The sequence below is a fragment of the Esox lucius genome, chromosome 5 (genome assembly GCF_011004845.1).
Source record: "Esox lucius isolate fEsoLuc1 chromosome 5, fEsoLuc1.pri, whole genome shotgun sequence".
Taxonomy (NCBI): domain Eukaryota; kingdom Metazoa; phylum Chordata; class Actinopteri; order Esociformes; family Esocidae; genus Esox; species Esox lucius.
Genome location: NC_047573.1, coordinates 22,446,039 through 22,466,914, shown reverse-complemented (window position 1 = coordinate 22,466,914; position 20,876 = coordinate 22,446,039). Strand labels below are relative to the sequence as shown.

The following is a 20,876-nucleotide window of genomic DNA, read 5'->3' as shown; positions in this document are numbered from 1 at the left end:
AAAACTTAGCCTGGACACCCAAACGCTTATCACATTTAGCTGTGTTATTGGGTGACCAAAGTTTGAATCCTGCTCATATTAGCCCTGGGGTCTGACGGAGGGCATTACAATTGGCAGCATCACCTGGGTATGGGATGGTTCGTAATCTAATAGTTGTTTTTCCTCATTGTGCTCTAGCGACTTCATGTTGCTTGGGCACCTGTGAGCTCAAGGAAGGAAGAATGATGGAGAGTGTGTTCCTTTCAGCACATAAGTTTCACTTCCTGTTTGAGGGACCAGAGTGATTAGAACTATAATGGCACTGTCCCCGTGAGCTGCTGCAATGAAGCAGGGCCTTAATCACAAACAGAATCTCACAAATTGGGAGTAAAAATAATAAAAGTATCCCTACACAGACCAGTGTTCTGATTTTTGTAGATTAATAGAAAGAGCACCTCCTACTGGGCATCTTTAACCACTTCTAGCATCACCTGGTCTACCATCAAGGGACTGTCCAGGACCAACACTGCTTATGTTTAAAGGCCAGGATGCAGATAGCCTAGTGTTCAAGAATCCGGCTAGTTACCAAAGTGGTTGTGATTGCTGAGTTCACAAGGTAAAACTGAATGAGACAAAACCTTAAAAGGCTTGGTTACATAAATAAAATACAACCCTGTTTCCCAAAAAAAAAAACATATTCAATAGAAAATAGTACAAAGAAAACATATTAAATGATGATAGTGAGAAAAAAAAAAATCTTGAAAAAGATATGCCTACTTTGATGCCAGCAACACATTTCAAAAAAGCTGGGACAGAGGCAACAAAAGAATAAAAAAAACTAATTTGGTTCATTGACAACAGGTCAGTAACATGATTGGGTATGAAACGAACATCCCCGAGAGGATGAATCTTTCAGAGGTCAAGATGGGTAGGGGTTCATCACTCAGTGAAAGACTGCCCAGGCAAATAGTGCAACTATTTAAGAATAACGTTTATCAACGTAAAATTTCAAAGAATGTGTGGATCTCATCGTCTATGGTACATAATATCATTAAAAGATTCAGATAATTCAATGAAATCTCCGTACGCAAGGGACAAGGCCGAAATCTAATATTGGATGGACGTGGTCTTCGGGCCCTCAGACCTTACGGCATTAAAAACAGACATAATTCTGTAGTGGACATAATATCATTAAAAGATTCAGATAATTCAATGAACTTTCTGTACGCAAGGGACAATGCCGAAATCCAATATTGGATGGACATGATCTTCGGGCCCTCAGGCATCACTGCATTAAAAACAGACAATTTTGTAGTGGACATTACTGCATGGACTCAGGAACACTTCCAAAAACCATTGTCTGTGAACATAGTACAACACTGTTGTACACAAATTAAAACTGTACCATGTCAGGAAGAACCATAAACGCTTTTGCCTTCTCTGGGCGGAAGCTCATCTGAAGCGAGCTCTCTTCTGTAAATAGCTAACGTCTCCCTACTATTGGCCATTTCTATTAGTCAGAGAACTAAATCCTCTCAAAATGTAAATGCCCTGGAAAACAGCAGTACATTTTGATAATGAATATATCCTATCTGCTATCCTATCCTATTATGCCATTTTCAATAGTATGGAGGTTAAAAATGTTTGGGAGATTTACCAGATGTCACGTAATAAGTGCTCATTCTTAATTTTTTCTTTACTCTCATTTATAATACAAATAAAAAGCAATTCTAATGTAAATTAACAAAATAGTAGGGTGGCCAATAATTGGGGATGGTGTCCGATAATAGCAGGGTGGTATTTTTTAGTTACATCACTAACCAACTACCTGAAAATATTTCCCCTGATACTTAAAAAAATAATCATTAATCACATTAGCTTAGATTTATATGTCACTAATAATCATCATAACTATTGGTGACTTGATTAAATGATTACTTGCTACAAGGTGTTTTTAAAAATGTCTGTTGGATATGCTGATAATAGGGGGTTCTACGAGGTTAGTTAACCTATGTTACATTTTTCTGTTTCAACGGAACACAGTTGCAAAACCGTGCATGTTTCATAGATTCATGTTTGTTTGGGTTTGATGTCTTCAACATATTTCAACTTATTTTATTCAGAGGAATGGAGATCCGGTTATTAAATGTTTCTCTTTTTTTAAGTATGATAAAAAAAAAAAAAGACTTTTTGTTGTTGTTGCACGGATGAGGACAAAGTAGGCTTACATTTCTTTATTTGGATAGAATTTAAGGAAAGCATGTTAGATCAGTGTCTAACACAAACTATGAGACAGGTATACATTTAGCCAACTTTGACCATAAATAACTTTATTTTGATCGATTTTACACCCGTTGTTACTTTAAAAATACATTATGAAAAGAAGTTTTGGGGAGTGCACCCAGACCTCCCCTAAAGGAGGCTTAGCCCCCTGTCCATGAATTTCTAGTGACGTCCCTGGTAGCAACCCTGTTATACCTGTGGTTGATTTGGATGTTAGTTTAGATTAGATTCAACTTTATTGCCATTGAACGGTACAAGTAGAGTACAACGAAATGCAATTAGCATCTAACCAAAAGTACAAATAGAAGAGGGCAGAAATGTACAAGTATTTACAAATATTAAGTATAATGTATGTTACAAGTGGGATGTATAGATGTGCAATGAAGGCATGTTGAAGGTGCATATGTGAGTGAAGTGAAGGGATAGCAGCAATGAGGTTCCCGAGGTAGATGTGTACATGTAGTAACTGAAAAATTTCCTTAACAGACTTAGCAAAGCAGTGTCAGAGTCAGAATTATTTTTACAAGTATAAATATTAAGTATAATGTATGTTACATGTGGGAGGTATAGATGTGCAATGAAGGTAAATGCAAGGACAAATTGTAATTCTAAATATGTAATGAAGGCAAATTCCTGCCCTTCAGTGCATGTGTGACTGAAGGGCAGGGATAGCAGTAGTGGTGTTCCTGAGGTAGACATGTACATGTAGCAACTAAAATACTTCCTTCAGAATTTGCAAAGCAGACTTGTAAAGCAGTGTCAGAGTCCAGTAGTACAAGGAGAGTAGTGCAACAAGGTCCCTGACAGTCAGTACTAAGCGGTGGGCGGGTGGGTATGGTTAGTGTTGGGTCACAGAGTTCAGCAGGGTCACAGTAGTAGGGAAGAAACTGTTCCTGAGCCTGCTGGTGTGGGAACGAAGAGATGGTAACACTGTTCCTGAGCCTGTACCGCCTGCCTTATGTTTGACTAATGTAGGGAACTAGTTTTGAGATCCATGGAGTTTCTACTAATTGCATTTTTCAACATATGATATATTGTCTTTGTACGATTTTCAATTAAATATATTGATACAGTATTTGCACATCATTGCATTCTGTTTTTATTAGCATTTTATCCAGCACCACAACTTTTTTGTAAACGGGGTTGTAATAAAACACAAACTAACAGAAAGCAGCTGCCCATTTGAAAACACAATGATTAAACAATTATTGTAAATATTTTTTCAAGATCATGCGATGGATTAGCAAAAAGTAGTCACTGACAACAATCATGATATTTAATGTGGGGCACTTGTGGCTATTGCTATTTAATGTTTATCAGGTAGCATAATAACAGGTTGTCTGGCTTATACAGAATATAACAAAAAGTGTCCTATGACGGGGATATATAAACTGTATTATATTTCCCTTTAAAGAACTTAAACCAGAATGTAAATTACGAGAATTCCACAACTGAATACAATTTATTTATTTTATTGATTGTTGGCAAGCTATCATTTTGTACCTAGACAGTTTAATGTGTTAATAAAGTAATTATAACTGAAATACATGATCAATGGAGATATAGCTTGTTGCTTGAATCAATGGAGTACATCAATCAAACTCATTTATTTATAGAGCCGCTATTACATCAGCAGCTGTCAAAAAGTGCTTATACAGATAAAGAGACCCATCCATAGGCCCAAGTTGATATGCATGTTTTAGACCTATATACATGTAGTCTTATTTCGACATATTTAGGATCATTCATTTTAGTGTCTTTCACAGTAATATTATTTGATTTCATAGCCTATTATAGCAATTTTACTGACTGGCACTTTAAACGTTATTCAGTAAAGGCCATCACATTTTCTTCATCCGGTGTTATTTTTTTGGTCATTGTGAGTGGTAACACATTGAAGTACGTTTGATTTAGACATTGTAATTTACTGTGATACAAAACATTTCGTAATATATTATGACAACTTACACATTACTTAGTTTAGTGCTTATCTTTACAAATTGATTGACCAAATAAGGAAAGTCACCCTAAACAATTATTGGATGAGCCCCAATTACGTCACGTATTTGCGGAAGTAGCAAGAACCTGCAACGAACCTTTAAGCGGTACAATTATTAACGTGAGTAATGCTTCTGTTTTTTAATACAGTGTTTTACATATGTCCGTCGTTTTACAATACCAGCAATGGTTTGCATGTTGTATAGGCAGACCTACGTGCTGGTAGAAAATGCACTCAAATGACGCGCGCCTGATTTGAAATCATGCGCTACTGTACTCGTCTGAAGAAGTACAGTTCCCTGGGACTGAGATAGAAAGTCTTTTTTTGCAGTGAAGGTAAAAGTATTTATCTAGCGAGAGAACTAACGTTACAACTACATGTTTCTGAATGTTACTGTTAAAATAGAGGGAATAGAGACAGTGTTTTCATTTCCAGCTAACGTTAACTAGCTGGCTACAGACAGTACAGGTAACGTAATTTCAAGTGAATCTCCAGTGAATGGTTTGGAATTGATGTTGTCTTGAAAACAAGGAGCTTGGAATGTGCAGTGATTAGAAATACTGATCCCCAATGAGGCCTGCGAAGCTAGAGCCCCTATTTAAAGTATTTGCCATGTATATTATTATTTGGAAAGCTAACATTTCATTTACAATGTTTAAGCTAGGCGTTATGTTAGTGCAATATGTCAAGCATACCCAGAATGAACCAGGCGAGCAAGAGTAGCCTATACCACGTCTACCTTACTGTGTAAACAACAACCGTCTGCTGCCTTTACTTTTACATTGAAGTAATTTAGCGATTGTATACGTCTTTGTACTGACCCCGTGTGTGTCGAACATAATACAAGCATTACAAGTGCAATGCTCTATCGACTGATGTTGATGGGATTTATATTCGGCTGGCCCGGTGATTCCTCATTGAACTTTATGCATTGTGACATCGCTTCGCATTTGCATGAAGTTCAACTTGGCCAAATATTATAAGGGGACATTGCAAACTACATTGAAATCGTAATTGCAACCATTTTTATATAGTCCATACGTTATCAATGGGCGCTGCAGTGCATTCTGGGTGAAATTCCACACGCTTGCACTCATTCATGGCGTAAATGTGAATCAGTTGGGCGATAGGAAAGAAAAAAACATTAAGCATTAATTCCGTACACTTTTTTCATAGATTTGAGGTCACACTTATTGTTTGCAATATCAAATATGATGGGTGTCTGAAATGTTCCCCCCTTGGACTTTTCCAAATGCTATTGCGTTATAACATGAAATCAAGATGGATTTAGAGGGAAATAACTAAGTTAAGTTAAGTTAATAAATCAGTAGAAGTAATTGTTGGACTGTCTGTCTATGTACTCAACTCTGAGAGTGTCAGAGGGTTATTACTCTCACACTGAAGCGATGAACTTTGACAAGTAATTATTCCCTTTTATTTATTTATTTTTCCACTAATCAACACAAATAATGCTCATACTGTGAAAGTGAAAAAGAAAATATACAAATTGTTCTAAATTACTTCAAAATATAAAACCGAAGATAATTGATAGCATAAATAATACCCCCACCCCCCTTGTCTATATTTGGTGAACAGCAACTCATTCCAAATATTCTCAACTGGCTTGAGCTCCAGGCTTTGACAGGGCTACTCCAGCACATTGACATTTTTGTTTTAAAGCCATTGCAGTGTGGCTTTGGCTGTAAGTTTGAAGTCATTGTCCTGCTGGGAAATAAATAATCTCCCAAGTCCCAGGTCTCTTGTGCCTCTTTTCCGCTGGTGCCTAACACTATTGTTTTACCATAAAGTTGTTACTACAGTGTATTATCAGGACACAGGCAGACAATACCGGACTGCACAGAAAGATAAACTGATAAGGGTTCTTGGTTGATAATATTTAGTTGTTACCTTGGCAAGTTAGTTTTCCTTTTCAAAGTTTTCCTTTGCATGGAGGGCCAAACCTGGCCCTCAACGCAAAGAAAACCAAGGAGCTCATTGTGGATTACAGGGTGTCTAAAGGCTGCAATCTTGACCCAATCCTCATCGATGGTACTGAGGTGGAGCGTGTCCACATCTCCGAGGACATCTCCTGGACCCTCACCACCTCAGCCCTGGTCAAAAAGGCACAGCAGTGCCTGTACTTTTTGAGGAGGTTGAAGAAAGCCCGCCTGTCCACCAAGATCCTTGTGCTCTTCTACCCCTGCCCAGTCGAGAGGATTCTGACAAACTTCGCCACAGTGTGGTTTAGCCGACCGTAAGGATCTGCAACGGTTGGTGAAAACTGCCCAGCACATCCCTGGTGCCCAGCTTCCTACCATCACAGACCTCCAGCAGAAGCGGTGTCTGCGCAGGGCATGTGGGATCATCAGGGACCCTTCACACCCAGGCCACCAACTGTTTGCCCTCCTTCCATCAGGCAGGCGGTACAGGTCTCTTCTGTCCCGTACCAGCAGGCTCTGGAACTGTTTCTTCCCATCTACTGTAACCCTGCTGAACTCTACGACCGAGAGAATTATGTGAACTCCGTGACCCATCACCGCCTCTCTAGGACCTCTTACCGCTATTCCCTTGTACTACTCTGACACTGCCTTGCTATGCCTGATAATGGAAGTTTTCAGTTGTTAAAGGTGCGTGTCAACCTCACAAACCTCATTGCTGCTATCCCTGCATTTCAGTTGCACATACACCCTGTACCATCAGTTTGTCTCTTTGCACATTTAGAATTGCCATTGTGCCTGCGTTTCTACTACAGTTGTTACACACGCTACCTCAGGACCTCATTGCTGCTATCTTTGCATCTCGGGTGCAAATGCTACCTTAATACATCACTCCTTCATTTGCCTCGTTTGCACATCTTGAATGCCATTTGTACCCGAACAACTATTATCCCAGTTGCAACATACACTACACCTAATACTTGTAAAATGTATGCCCTCCTCTATTTGCCTTATTGCACATTTAGTATAGCTGTTTGTAATGCATTTGCCTTTATTGTACATCTACACATTTCACTGGTAATATACATATACTTAATGCTTGTAAATACAGGTAAATGTCTGCCCTCCTCTATTTGCTCTTCTGGTTAGATGATAACTGCATTTCTTTGTAATGTACTTGTACTGTTCAATGGCAATAAAGTTGAATCTAATCTAAATATGCTGTGTTGTTGTGCTATTTGATAACTACCTAGCTAGCTAAGTTCTGTACAGTACCTATTTAATGTTAGCTAGCTTAACTTTGCTCTAACTAGGTTGGACGAGTTTGTGTTTCTTTTTGGGCATACTTCAAAAAGCTGGGTTGGGTACTGTAGTGATGTGATCTTTTTCTCACCACTTTGCATAGAGGGAATATCCATCAAAATGATTTCGTTTTGAAAACATTTAGCTGTAAGCGATGACCTGGAAAGCACCACAGTCATTGTGCTATTGTTCAGCACAGATCCCATTTCTGGGTTACATATACATGTATGTCGGCTATGAACCAACACTTTGAAAGCAAAGTGACTGTTCCGCATCCTGGAAAACTGGTGGACGCCCATTCCATTTCTGCATCGTATTCCCTTCTTCTGTGGCTGGATGTCATCATAGAGAAGGCAGATGCAGTCTCTTCGTTGTAGTGTTTACCTTTATTTGTGTAAATATTTAGGCTATTTTCCATTAAAATTGTACATGTACATTTGCTTGTGTGGGTTATGTCCACCCTATTAAAAAAGTAATTAGTGATGTTCACTTATTTAATTAACCTGGACCTAATGATATTCTTGAGGAGAATGCCGATTTTGATTTTGTTGTGGCTTTTGTGTCAAAAATACATGGCCCTACTTGGAACAGTTATGCCAATCCCGAGCACAGGTCAATATTAACAGCCACCACTTTACCAATTATTGTCCAAGAATCAATAGCTATACATTGTACATTTAAAGATAACAACAATGTAACAACTACGGATCATTAAGGCTGATTTATGAGTCATATTGGTTTGACTTTTGAAAACAAATGCTATTGAGTCAGCGGAAAAACAACTTTTGCACTGATGTTTCAAGTCTGCAATCTTTTAATGGGCAGCAGGTTTCCGTGCATAAAGCTGATCATGGTAATCTAGAAAGAAAATAAACCCAGGCAATGTATCGAATAAACGCAGAGCTGGCTTTCCAATTAATTACTTTGCAAACAACACGTTATAGGCATTGTAGCTAGTTGCCATACTTGGTCAGGTAGGGCTGGGTGATATGGCAAAAAACTTATCAGGATATTTTTTCTCATGTCTGCTGATATCGATTAATATCACTATATATACACTGGGAACTTCCAGTCGTAAGGGCTTATTTAGTGCATTTTGCATTTATATCAGTGCAATGCAAAGAAATTAAACAAATAAGAAAAGCACAACAGTATAGGAGAGGGCTTTTTTCCAAACAAATCTAGCACTTTCACACAGTAATAGCAAAGGGAGATTTAATGCTGTCTGCAGGTTTTTACAGTATTTTTAGAGTAAAAATATTCTGTGTAGGACATAAGCCTGAAAAAACAGGGTTCACTGTCTTTTAAAAATATATATTTATTTGCTTGCTGACTTGCTCTGCACAACTCGCCGACATGTTTTGCACAGATTGTTTATCTGTGCTTTGTCTGACTTTAAGAAGCCAAGCCACTGCCATGTTACCGAGGTGGTGCTTCCTTTTTTAGTTACAATTTATTCATTTTCGTCTATTTCTTCCAAATTGCTATTGTTATTCATCTGATACATCTTGACCTTTAATTCCACACGAGCTGTCGGTGAAGTGCCTGGGCACATACCTGAACGTGCATGCAGTGTCGTTGGTTGCTGCCTTTTGATTAGCTGTTAGCGATGTTGTAATTTGAGGAACATTTGACTATACAAACATATGACTTTACCAAAGTTTAACATCAATATCGTTTAACATCTTGATAACATTTTTAATAGATTTATCGCCCTGCCCTATAGAGCATGAAAAAATGGCAGTTGTGTTTCGTTCAAAGCACATACCATGGCTTAGAATAATGAAATAGTAACTTAACCTGGAAAGCCTGGCTAATTCAAAGATAGTTTTTCTACAGCATTTGCTTGAGAGGAAAGTTCTATAAATGCATACATAGCAATAAAGACACATCTAACACATAACAGCCTACATATTTGGATGGAAGAAGGTGCAGTGTGCTTTTTGAGGATAATCTTGTAATTTTCCTATGGTATCTGTAATCTTCTGATTAAGTAATAAAATCTGTTTACGTATTATTACTTGTGTGTGTGGTCTTTGTGTGCCAGTTATGGTATTACGTTAAGTAACATTACCTGTGATACACAATGGTTAACAAGCAAGCTATTTTGAAATGTAATCAGCAAAATAGTAACATTAGTAATAGTACTATTTACAATTAGTATTTTTTGTGTTTTGCTTTTGAAAGTGCAAACAAGATAGCAAGCAAGTTTGGTATTCTGAATAGGAAAAAACAGACATTCAGAACTTGCAAGTCTGACTTTGAGCAGGCTGCAAGTGTTTATAATAGTTTAGTTTTTCATCAAAGAAAAAAAAAAGAGCTTTCTATACTCTAAAGAAATGTAACCTTGTCTTTCCATTGACATATTTCTTCTCACACACACAGTACTGCTTGTTAGTATGTGAACCCCTTGTGCAGTTCTAGATGGTTTTTTTTGTTCACCATGAAATCCTTATTGAAGCACAACCAGTCTTTTTATAATACATAGCAGGTTTATAGTTAGTTATTCTATATGTTGTTTTAAAGGAAACCATGCATGTTGTAGAATTTAAGAATAAAAGGAATTAGGGCAGACATTTTTTTAAAACCCTAAGTTGCAATGGTTAAATCAAGGATCTTAAGGAAACAGTTTTGGCAGGACTCAGATGAATAGAAAAAAAAGAAACCTGATCAGTTTGGTGTTACCCATACAGGTGAATGCCAAACACCTTGCCGAGAAGAAAGGAGTTTTCTGAAGACATCAGGAAGAGGGTTGTGGGAGCACATCTGTCTTGGGAACGATATACAACAACCTAAAAAACATTTCCGCTCCATCACTGTGAAGCACATCATTTACAAATGGTGAGCTTTTAACCTGATAGCAACTCTGCCTTTCAAAATATCCACAAAAGCCACACATTATTTTTTAAATCAGATTTGCCAACCCAAACATAGCATCTGGATATTTGCAGATATCCTTTTTTGCATCTCAAGTTATTGTGCATGCTTCAACAATAAGAGGGACGTTGAATCAAAATGACATTCAAGGGGATGGTTGCAAACTATCCGTCTTAACTGCCCTACCAACCTCGCCATCTATTCATTGCTAGAGACCACCTGGACAAACCTGAAGGTTTCTAGAAGTGCATTCTCTGGACAGATGAATCCAAAATTGACCTTTTTGGACACAATCAAACCTTCTTTGTTTGGTGAAAACACCAAATAACCTTATCTCACCTGTCAAGCATGATTCCTAGGAATGGTGGGGTACTATCGCACCTTCTGCAGGAACTTCCCACTGACAAGCATGATGGTGGGAGTGTCAAGATCTGGGGGTGCTTTTCTTTCTCTGGACATTGTCGAGAGCACATCAATAAGGGAACCATGAATTCAGAGAGATAACAGGAGGCTCTTGAACTTATCAGGCCCACTTGGGGGAATCTCAAAACGCCTGGATGATGCCCTCCCGTTCTATGCCCTCTTCTGTTAATTTTAATCCCTTGGAGCAAGTCACATTCTTGTCCTGCACATGGCTATACCAGGGTCCCTGACTTTGTCCCAAATACAAGCAACTGGTATAATTTCCATCAAAAAAAGATCCAGAGCCATATGGACTGCGCACTAAAGGGCATACAACACTGCCACCCACGCGCCCCTGGGAAAGCCTGAACATCTGATGCTACATCTCAGACTTAACCATATTATTTCCGCCATTTAGAAATTACGAAAGATTTAATAAATGTTGCCCCTATTTCATGGCACCAAACATGTTGTGGCAGATTAATATAATGTATAAATTAAGCATTAACAATTTGCATGCAATGACTTGCTGAAGTCTGCACATTGACCCCACCAGATGCATGGTTTCTTCACTGGTGATCTTCTGCCAGGGCTACACTGCAGCCATTTATGGTTTTCTTTCTGACAATTGACTCATGCACTTGGGAAATTGAGAGGCATGTAGATCCCATGATGTTATCCTGGGGTTCTTTGAGACTTCTATGAGCATCTTTCGAGCAGCTCTTGGCCTGTTTTTGTGTGATGACTTATCCTATGAGGGTTGCCTGTCGTTTTGAAATTTCTCCATTTGTGGATGATCTGTTGGAAAGTGGAATGATGTACTTCAATCTGTTTGGAAATGGCTTAGTAACACCTCCCAGACTCATGGGTATCAGTATCTTCCTTCTTTGGGCCTGATTTGTTGCCACGCACGCATATGGTTAAGACCAAACCAGACCAAGTTTTTAAACTTTATGGAAGGCTGGACACTCCCAAAATACTCACTACTGATTTTTTTATCGTTTGCCCCTGTTTTGGTTCACCTGATTTTAATGTTAGCCTGTTGATGTGATGGAAAATGTAGAGATATACAACATCTTTCTAGAAATTGTGTTTCTGTTAAATTGCCCAATGGTTTCAAAGTTACATTTTCAGTAATTTGTTGAATTGGCTTACCTTCTTTGATGACTCATTGGAATTTAGCAAGAATTTCAATATATCCAAATATGTAAACAAAGGCAACTTTCCAGGTGGTATACATCTTTTTTCGCATGATTATATATGTTCAAAAGTTTATCATGTCACTGTATATCAAATATAAAAACAATTATATTGTATCTCTCACTAGATGCAACGCCGAACTCGCACAGCTAAAGTCTACACAGAACAGAAAATAGATGAAGACTCAGATGAACCGTAAGTTTAGACTTTGGAATCATGTACGAAATTTAGTTGATAAGAAAAAAATATAAAACTTTGGTTTTCAAAGTTCCTTTTCATTTTTTCTTAAGCGTCTTGGGTGAACAATCTTTAACAACAAGTCTGTTTCCTTAATAGTCAACACACAGGGTCAGAGAGTGAAGAGGAGGCTGACGAATGGCAACCAAAGTCCAATGCCACCAAGAGGGAGGTGAAAGCTCCACCAGGTGAGAAGAAACCAACGGTGAAGAAGTCAGCCGTACCTAAAGAGCCCAAAATGCCTAAACCCAAAGCCCCACGGAAACCAGTGGACAGGAAACCCAGAGCACCCAAAGAACCCAAAGCACCCAGGCCCCCGAAAGAACCCAAAGCTCCCAGGCCCCCGAAAGAACCCAAAGCTCTTAAAGCTCCCAGAGAACCTAAAGCTCCCAGAGTGCTCAAACCTCCCAGAGCGACAAAAGTAACTAAGCAGCAGCAAGTTCCATTAGAGGAAGTGGCTGTAGGAGTCACTCAGGTTGACCCTGTCAATGATGTCAAAGGGTCACTGCAGTCTGCCCGGGTCAAGGAGGAGGTAAGTCTTTTACTTGTAAGGAATTACTTGTTCTGTCGCTGTATTGCATTAATGTAGTTAAGCGCCTGTTGTTGTTGCAGCCATATATGGACTTAGTGGTGTTGTTTAATAAAGACTCTGTCTTGATTGCTGTGATGGAGCAGACATCTCATAATTGAGGAGACACCTCACATGCTGACTACACCAATGTATAGTGTATCAAGTGAGCGTTACCATACTCCTCTATATCTCTTCCCTCTTCTGTGTTGTCTTTCAGAGGTTGTCCTTCATTGTGCCTGATGGATCCTGCAATGACATCACATCCAGAGCGGGAGGTGGGTGGCCGGAGGAGCCGTCGTCCAGCCATGAGCCATGTGGTGTTAAAAAGGAAGAGCCAGAAGACTTCACGTTTGATGAGCCTTCTCTGAAGAGACAGAAAACCAGCAGTGCCACGCAAGGCAGGCCCACCAAACTGGCCATCTCAGGAAGGGGCTTTGGCAGTGACATTAATATGAACTGGGACCTTATTCAAGTAAGTCTTTGGAGTAATACGACTAACTTGACTTATCTGGAAACGGGTGCATTGAGTGTATTGGTCGACTACAGTATCTATCTGGGCAATTGAACGTGCCAATCTGTCTGTAGCTATAGCTAACGTCCCATACCGCATTATCTGCCATTTCAAGCATTTGGAGAAGTAAATTCTCAGTTAAAATCTTTTTATGCACTGGGAAACGGTACATTTTGCTATTAAATATTCCCTTTTAGCTAGCCCACCACCATGTTTCATAGAGATGTGTCGAGGTTAAATCATTTTTTCGATTTAAAAAATGTCACATGATAAAGGTAACACAATAAAAATAATAATACATTGAAACCATTTATACACTGCTCAAAAATATTAAGGGAACACTTAAATCACACATCGGGTCTCGATGAAGGACATTTTTTAATTTCTTTACTGTGCATTGTATAATTCATTGAGATGAAAATGACATAACAACGGTCAATGTAAACCAAAATCACAAACTGATTGAGAGCTGTATTCAAATTCACACCAAAAACCTAAGTAAATAATTGAAATCATGGGCTGTTCCAACTTGTGAATTTATCACGGCTACTCATAATGTGACTCAGTAGTGTGTATGACGCTTACTTGCCTGTATGCACTCTCGACAACGTCTGGGCATGCTCCTGATGAGATGGCGGGTGAGCTCCTGGACAGTCTGTGGAGCTACTTGGCGGTGTCAGATGCACCGATACATAATGTCCCAGAGGTTCTCAATTTGATTCATGTCTGGGGAACATGAGGGCCAGTCAATGGCATCAATGCCTTCATCATCCAGGAACTGCCTGCACACTCTGGCTACATGAGGCCGGGCATTGTCCTGCACCAGGAGAAACCCAGGGCCCACTGCATGAGCATAGGTTTTGACAATGGGTCTGAGGATTTCATCCCTGTACCTAAAACCAGTCAAGGTAATGTTCACTATCATGTGGAGGTCTGTGTGACCCTCCAAGGATATGCCACCCCAGACCCACCGCCAAACTGGTCATGCTGGAGGATGTTGCAGGCAGTTCACCACGGCGTCTCCAGACCCTTTCATATGTCACATGCTCAGTGTGAATTTACTCTAGTCTGTGAAGAGAACGGGGTGCCAGTGGCGGACCTGCCAATTCTGGTGTTCTCTGGCGAATGCCAGTCCAGCTGCACGGTCCTGGGCTGTGAGCACAGGTCCAACTAGAGGACGTTGGGCCCTCATGCCACCCACATGGAGTCTGTTTCTGACAGTTTGGGCAGAAACATGCAGACCGCTGGAGGTTATTTTGTCAGGCTCTGGCAGTGCTCCTCCAGTTCCTCCTCAAACAAGGGAGCAGATACCGGTCCTGCTGCAGGGTTGATGCCCTTCTACAGCCCTCTCCAGCTCCCCTTGTGTAACGGCCCATCTCTAAACTTAAAAAGAAACGCTAGGCAGTTTAACACAATCCTCAATGGAGTCTAGCGACTGCTGAAACGTGTAATGCTGTGGCGTAGTGGTTAAAGACAGTGCTTCTCATGTGGAAGACCTACAGTGGATTTAAAAGTCTACACACCCCTGTTAAAATGCCAGGTTCTTAGACAAAGATAAATCATGTCAGAACTTTTTCCATCTTTATTGTGACCTACAACGAGAACAATTCAATTGAAAACAAACGTATATCTTTGAAGAAAAAAAAAACTCACAATACCTTGGTTAAACTAATACTTTGTTGAAGCACCTTTTTGATTTTATTACAGCACTCAGTCTTTTTGGGTAGGAGTCTATTAGCATGGCACATCTTGACGTGGCAATAAGCGTGCAAAGCGCTCCAAATCTGTCAGATTGCGAGGTCGTCATCTGTACACAGCCCTCTTCAGATCACCCCACAGATGTTCAATTGGATTCAGGTCTGGGCTCTGGCTGGGCCATTCCAAAACGTTAATGTTCTTCTGGTGAAGCCATGCTTTTGTGGATTTGGATGTGTGCTTTGGGTCATTGTCGTGCTGAAAGGTGAACTTCTTCATCTTCAGCTTTCTAACGGACGTGTGAAGGTTTCGTGCAAAGATTGCCTGGTATTTGGAACTTTTCATAATTCCCTCCACCCTGACTAAGGAAAAACAGCCCCAAAGCATGATGTTGCCACCACCATGCTTCCCTGTGGATATGGGGTTCTTTGGGTGATGTGCAGTGTTGTTTTTACGCCAAACATACCTTTTGGAATTATAGCCAAAAAGTTCAACCTTGGTTTCACCATAACGCATTTTCCCATGTGCTTTTGGGGGACTTTTTTGTTTTTGCAAACTTCAGCTGGGCTTGGATGTTTTTCTTTGTAAGAAAAGGCTTCCATCTTGCCACCCTACCCCATAGCCCATTCATATGAAGAATACATGAGATTGATGTCACATGTAGAATACAGCCAGTACTTGCCAGAAATTCCTGCAGTCACTTTAATGTTGCTGTAGGCCTCTTGGAAGCCTCCCTGACCAGTTTTCTCGTCTTTTCATCAATTTTGGAGGGTTGTCCAGTTCTTGGTAATGTCTCTGTTGTGCCATATTTTCTCCACTTAGTGATGACTGTCTTCACTGTGTTCCATGGTATGTCTAATGCTTTGGACATTCTTTTGTACCATTCTCCTGACTGATATCTTTCAACAATGAGATCCCTCTGATGCACATCCCCAGTTATGAGAGGGTGTGCACACTTATGCAACCAGGTTATTGTAAGGTTTGTATTTTTCATTTTTCCCCCTCGAAGATTTCAGTTTGTTTTTCAATTGCATTGTTCACATTATATATCACATTACAAGTGGAAAACGTTCTGACATGATTTATCTTTGTCTCATTCTTTTACATCACAAGAACCTGGCATTTTAACAGGGGTGTGTAGGCTTTTTATATCCACTGTAAGTTTGAATCTATTGAGAGCAACGACATTTATAAATTATTTCTGGTAGATTCATTCTCTTATCTTTTCACTTGATGAAAAATTGTTTGTCGCTTTTAATGATAATTATTGTGTGTCATTCGCGAATGAAAGAAAAAAATGCGTTCTTACGACATGAAATTAAATGGCAGACTCGCTAGCAATTGCTCAATTCTTATGACTATTTCAGTAAGTTAGTAGATACCTTATTACTGGCTAATACGCTGTTAAAATGGCCTGTGGCAAACGTCATACATAGACACTATTTCTGGTGGTAAACTTAGTAAGAATCGTTAGTCAATTTAACTGTTAAAACAACCAATGGCAAAACAGGATTTGTTTAGGATAGAAAAAAGAGGCTATACTGACACCCGGCAAATGTACAACTCCGTGGTGTAGTGATTAACAGCACACCCTTTCACATGGCCGACCCAGGTTCGAATCTCGAGAGGACAGCACTTTTTATTGCGGGCCGGCTGAACTAGGCTTGTCTGGTTTCTTGTTTTTTGAGCAGTGTACAAATTAAGTAAACAGAAATGCAATTTGCTTATACGGAAAGATTACATCTCTCAACTTACCATCATATCAAATGGCTAAAATTTGAATCAGGTGCACCAGAACTGGTACAAATGATTAAAACATGATTTAAGACAAACTCATACCAACTGTGAAGCATAAACACAGTGATGTTATGGTTTGCCGCCCTTTTGCTGTCTCAGGGACTGTTCAGTTTGCCATCATGGAGTCAGGTATGAATTCCATATTGTGCCAGAGAATTCTTGTAAAGAATGTCTGTCAAATAGTTGAACTGAGCATTGATCAAGGAACGGACACGGGACAAGGATTTAGGGCCTTGGAGGGCAATTTATGAAAGTATGAGCGGTAGGAGCAGAGGGAAAGTCAATACCAGACGAACCTCACTCCTGTGATGGGATGAGGTCATCAGGGGCAACCTCACAGTGGAGGTTTTGTCATGTTTTTTTTGTCATGTGACGGTGGCTTTCTTTCAGAGACCAGGGTTCAGTATATCCCATCTCTGATTCCCACTGTAAATACTAATCATTTGTGAACCTTCCTATGAAATGTCAGCAATCCATCTTGTACAAGTGTGCTTTGCTGATAGTCCTGATGAGCAGTTTTTAACTTCCACTGTGCTGAGACATTCTCCTCTGTGTGTTGTCAGCTGCTGTCTGATAGAACAGGAGTGGAGCCGTGGGTGTGTCTGAACATTGTCCAGCTCTTCAGAGAGGAGAACACCATTCCTTTCATTGTGCGCTACAGGAAGGAGATGATCAACCACATGGACGCGGACGCCGTGAGGGATGTGCAGTTGGTTCTGGAGGAGATCCAGTGAGTTTTGTTAGTAGTGTTAGAAATCGGCCGTTTCGTATAGTGGTTGTAATTATTAGCATAGCCGTTTGTCAAGGGAGAGAGAAATTATATTATTTATTGCAGCATTAGAAAGTCTTGTTCATGAGGTTACGGACCTGGTCTTCCTTACACAACCTCAATCTAATCTCAGTCAGTCTCTTGTCACTGTAATGTTGGTTACAAGCTGATATATACATTGAAGGGTGTGTCTACCTAGCAAATATCACGTTTCCAAGACAGTATTTTCATGCCAAATGGTCAATGTAAAACATTCCTGGGGTTAGTAGAGCGCAACCTACAGAGAGATAATCTAACCAGAGAGGTTTCTGTTGTTCTCATTATCTAGGCACATTCACCTACAATGAAATGTACATTCACATTGTAATTGTCAATTCTCAGATTCCACAGTAGGGACCTATTCCACTTTATTACCAGAATGTACCATCCCGTTTCCAAAAAAGTTGTACTATTTTCTATTGTATTCTATATTCATTTAGAAAATAGTAAAAAGACACCATACAGTGAGGAGAACAAGTATTTGATACACTGCCAATTTGCAGGTTTTCCCACTTACATTTAGAAGTCTGTCATTTTTATCATAGGTACTCTTCAACTGTGAGAGAATCTAAAACAAAAATCCAGAAAATCACATTGTATGATTTTTAAGTAATTAATGTGCATTTTATTGCATGACATTAGTATTTGATACATCAGAAAAGCTGAAATTAATATTTGGTATAGAAACCTTTGTTTGCAGTTAGAGAGATGATACGTTTCCTGTAGTTCTTGACCAGGTTTGCACACACTGCAGCAGGGATTTTGGCCCACTCCTCCATACAGACCTTCTCCAGATCCTTCAGGTTTCAGGGCAGTCACTGGGCAATACTGACTTTCAGCTCCCTCCAAAGATCTTCTATTGGGTTCAGGTCTGGAGGCTGGCTAGGCCACTCCAGGACCTTGAGATGCATCTTACGGAGCCACTCCTTAGTTGCCCTGGCTGTGTGTTTTGGGTCGTTGCCATGCTGGAAGACCCAGCCACGACCCATCTTCTTACTGAGGGAAGGAGGTTGTTTGCCAAGATCTCGCGATATATGGCCCCATCCATCCTCCCTTCAATACGGTGCAGTCGACCTGTCCCCTTTGCAGAAAAGCATTCCCAAAGAATAATGTTTCCACCTCCATGCTTCACGGTTGGGATGGTGTTCTTGGGGTTGTACTCATCCTTCTTCTTCCTCCAAACACGGTGAGTGGAGTTTAGACCAAAAAGCTTACATTTTTGTCTCATCAGACCACATGACCTTCTCCCATTCCTCCTCTGGATCATCCAGATGGTCATTGGCAAACTTCAGACGGGCCTGGACTTGCGCTGGCTTGAGCAGGGGGACCTTGCGTGCGCTGCAGGATTTTCATCCATGACGGCGTAGTGTGTTACTAATGGTTTTCTTTGAGTCTGTGGTCCCAGCTCTCTTCAGGTCATTGACCAGGTCCTTCCGTGTAGTTCTGGGTTGATCCCTCACCTTCCTCATGATCATTGATGCCCCACGAGGTGAGGTCTTGCATGGAGCCCCAGACCGAGGGAGATTAACCGTCATCTTGAACTTCTTCCTTTTTCTAATAATTGCACAGTTGTTGCCTTCTCACCAAGCTGCTTGGCTAATGTCCTGTAGACCATCCCAGCCTTGTGCAGGTCTACAATTTTATCCCTGATGTCCTTACACAACTCTCTGGTCTTGGCCATTGTGGAGAGGTTGGAGTTTATACAGTTAATACAGGTAATGAGTGGAGAACAGGAGCACTTCTTAAAGAAAAACGAACAGGTCTGTGAGTCCCGGAATTCTTACTAGTTGGTAGGTGATCAAATACTTATGTCATGCAATAAAATGCTAATTAATTATTTAAATATCATACAATTTTTCTGGATTTTTGTTTTAGATTCCGTCTCTCACAGTTGAAGTGTAACTATGATAAAAATGACAGACCTCTACATGCTTTGTAAGTAGGAAAGCCTGCAAAATCGGCTGTGTGTTAAATACTTGTTCTCCCCACTCTAATGTTGAAACTCAGACATTTTATTGTTTTTTGAAAATGATATGCCCATTTTGAACATGTTTAAAAAAAGCTAGGACAGGGGCAACAAAGGACTGTAAGATTTGTGTAATGCTAAAAGAATTACTGGTGGAACGTTTCACAACTTATTAGATTAATTAGCTACAGGTCAGTAACATGATTGGGTATAAAAAGAACATCCCAGAGAGGATGAGTAAAGATGGGGAGGGTTTAACCTTTCTGTAAAAGACTGTGTAAAAGACGCAAATAGTTTGACAGTTTAAGAATAAAGTTTATCAATGTAAATTTGCAAAGAATTTGAAAATCTCATCACCTACGGTACATAATATCATTAAAAGATTCAGAGAATCCGGAGAAATCTCTGTACACAAGGGACAAAGACGAAAACCATTATTGGAGGGCCGTGCTCTTCGATGAAGTGGAAAACTATCCTGTGCTCGGACTAATCAAAATGTTATTATATTATTTTTTTTATCATGGACGCTCTGTCCTCCGGGCAAAAGAGGAGAGGGACCATCCGGCTTGATATCAGCACACAGTTCAAAATCCAGCATCCATGATGGTATGGCGGTGCATTAGTGCACATGGCATGGGTGACTTGCACATCTGTGAAGGCACCATTAATGCTGAACAATATAGGTTTTGGAGCAACATATGCTGCCATCCAGACCGTGTCTTCTTCAGGCAAGGCCTTGCTTTTTTCAGAAAGACAATGCCAAACCACATTCTGTATGTATTACAACAGCATGGCTCTGTAGTAAAAGAGTCTGGGTGCTAAACTGGCCTGCCTGCAGTCCAGACCTGTCACATTTGAGTTTTTATGACATAAAACAATATGACGAAGAAGATGCCGAAAAGTTGAGCCGCTGCAATCCTATATCAAGCAAGAATGGGAAAACATTTCACTTTCAAAACTACAGCAATTGGTCTCCTCAGTTCCCAAACGCTTACAGAGTATTGTTAAAAGGAGAGGTGATGCAACACTGTGATCAAAATGCCCCTGTCCCAAATTTTCTAAACGTGTTGCTGGCATCAATTTCAAAATGGCGAAGTTTTTTTCAAATACAATAAAATGTCTCAGTTTGCAACATATGGGGGTGCTCTCTTAACTATTTAAAAGTGGTTTGAGGTTTCTAAGTCAATCAACAAAATAGCTATTGAACATTTAACATTTTCAAATGTTTATTAGAAAAATTCAAAACTGTATTTGTTAAATCCAAAGGCTGCACAACATGTAGGGGTGCTCTCCGAACAATTTGAAAGTGGTT

General features: G+C 39.9%; 1 protein-coding gene across 4 annotated transcripts in view; it reads left to right on the top strand.

The window, feature by feature from the left end:
• Nucleotides 1-4,314: 4,314 nt before the first annotated feature.
• Nucleotides 4,315-20,876, top strand: part of srbd1 (S1 RNA binding domain 1) — an 87,437-nt gene continuing 70,875 nt past the window's right edge. The window contains exons 1-6 of one of the 4 annotated variants that reach the window (XM_010888784.3): nucleotides 4,315-4,381; nucleotides 10,194-10,341; nucleotides 12,107-12,174; nucleotides 12,316-12,748; nucleotides 13,005-13,259; nucleotides 17,354-17,520. In XM_010888784.3, coding sequence (XP_010887086.2) covers nucleotides 10,339-10,341; nucleotides 12,107-12,174; nucleotides 12,316-12,748; nucleotides 13,005-13,259; nucleotides 17,354-17,520 — 926 coding nt within the window. In that variant the 5' untranslated portion in view covers nucleotides 4,315-4,381; nucleotides 10,194-10,338. Of the gene's footprint in view, nucleotides 4,382-4,475; nucleotides 4,597-10,193; nucleotides 10,342-12,106; nucleotides 12,175-12,315; nucleotides 12,749-13,004; nucleotides 13,260-17,353; nucleotides 17,521-20,876 lie in introns of those variants that run through there. The other 3 variants (XM_010888785.4, XM_010888787.3, XM_020046238.2) reach the window with 3 other exon arrangements.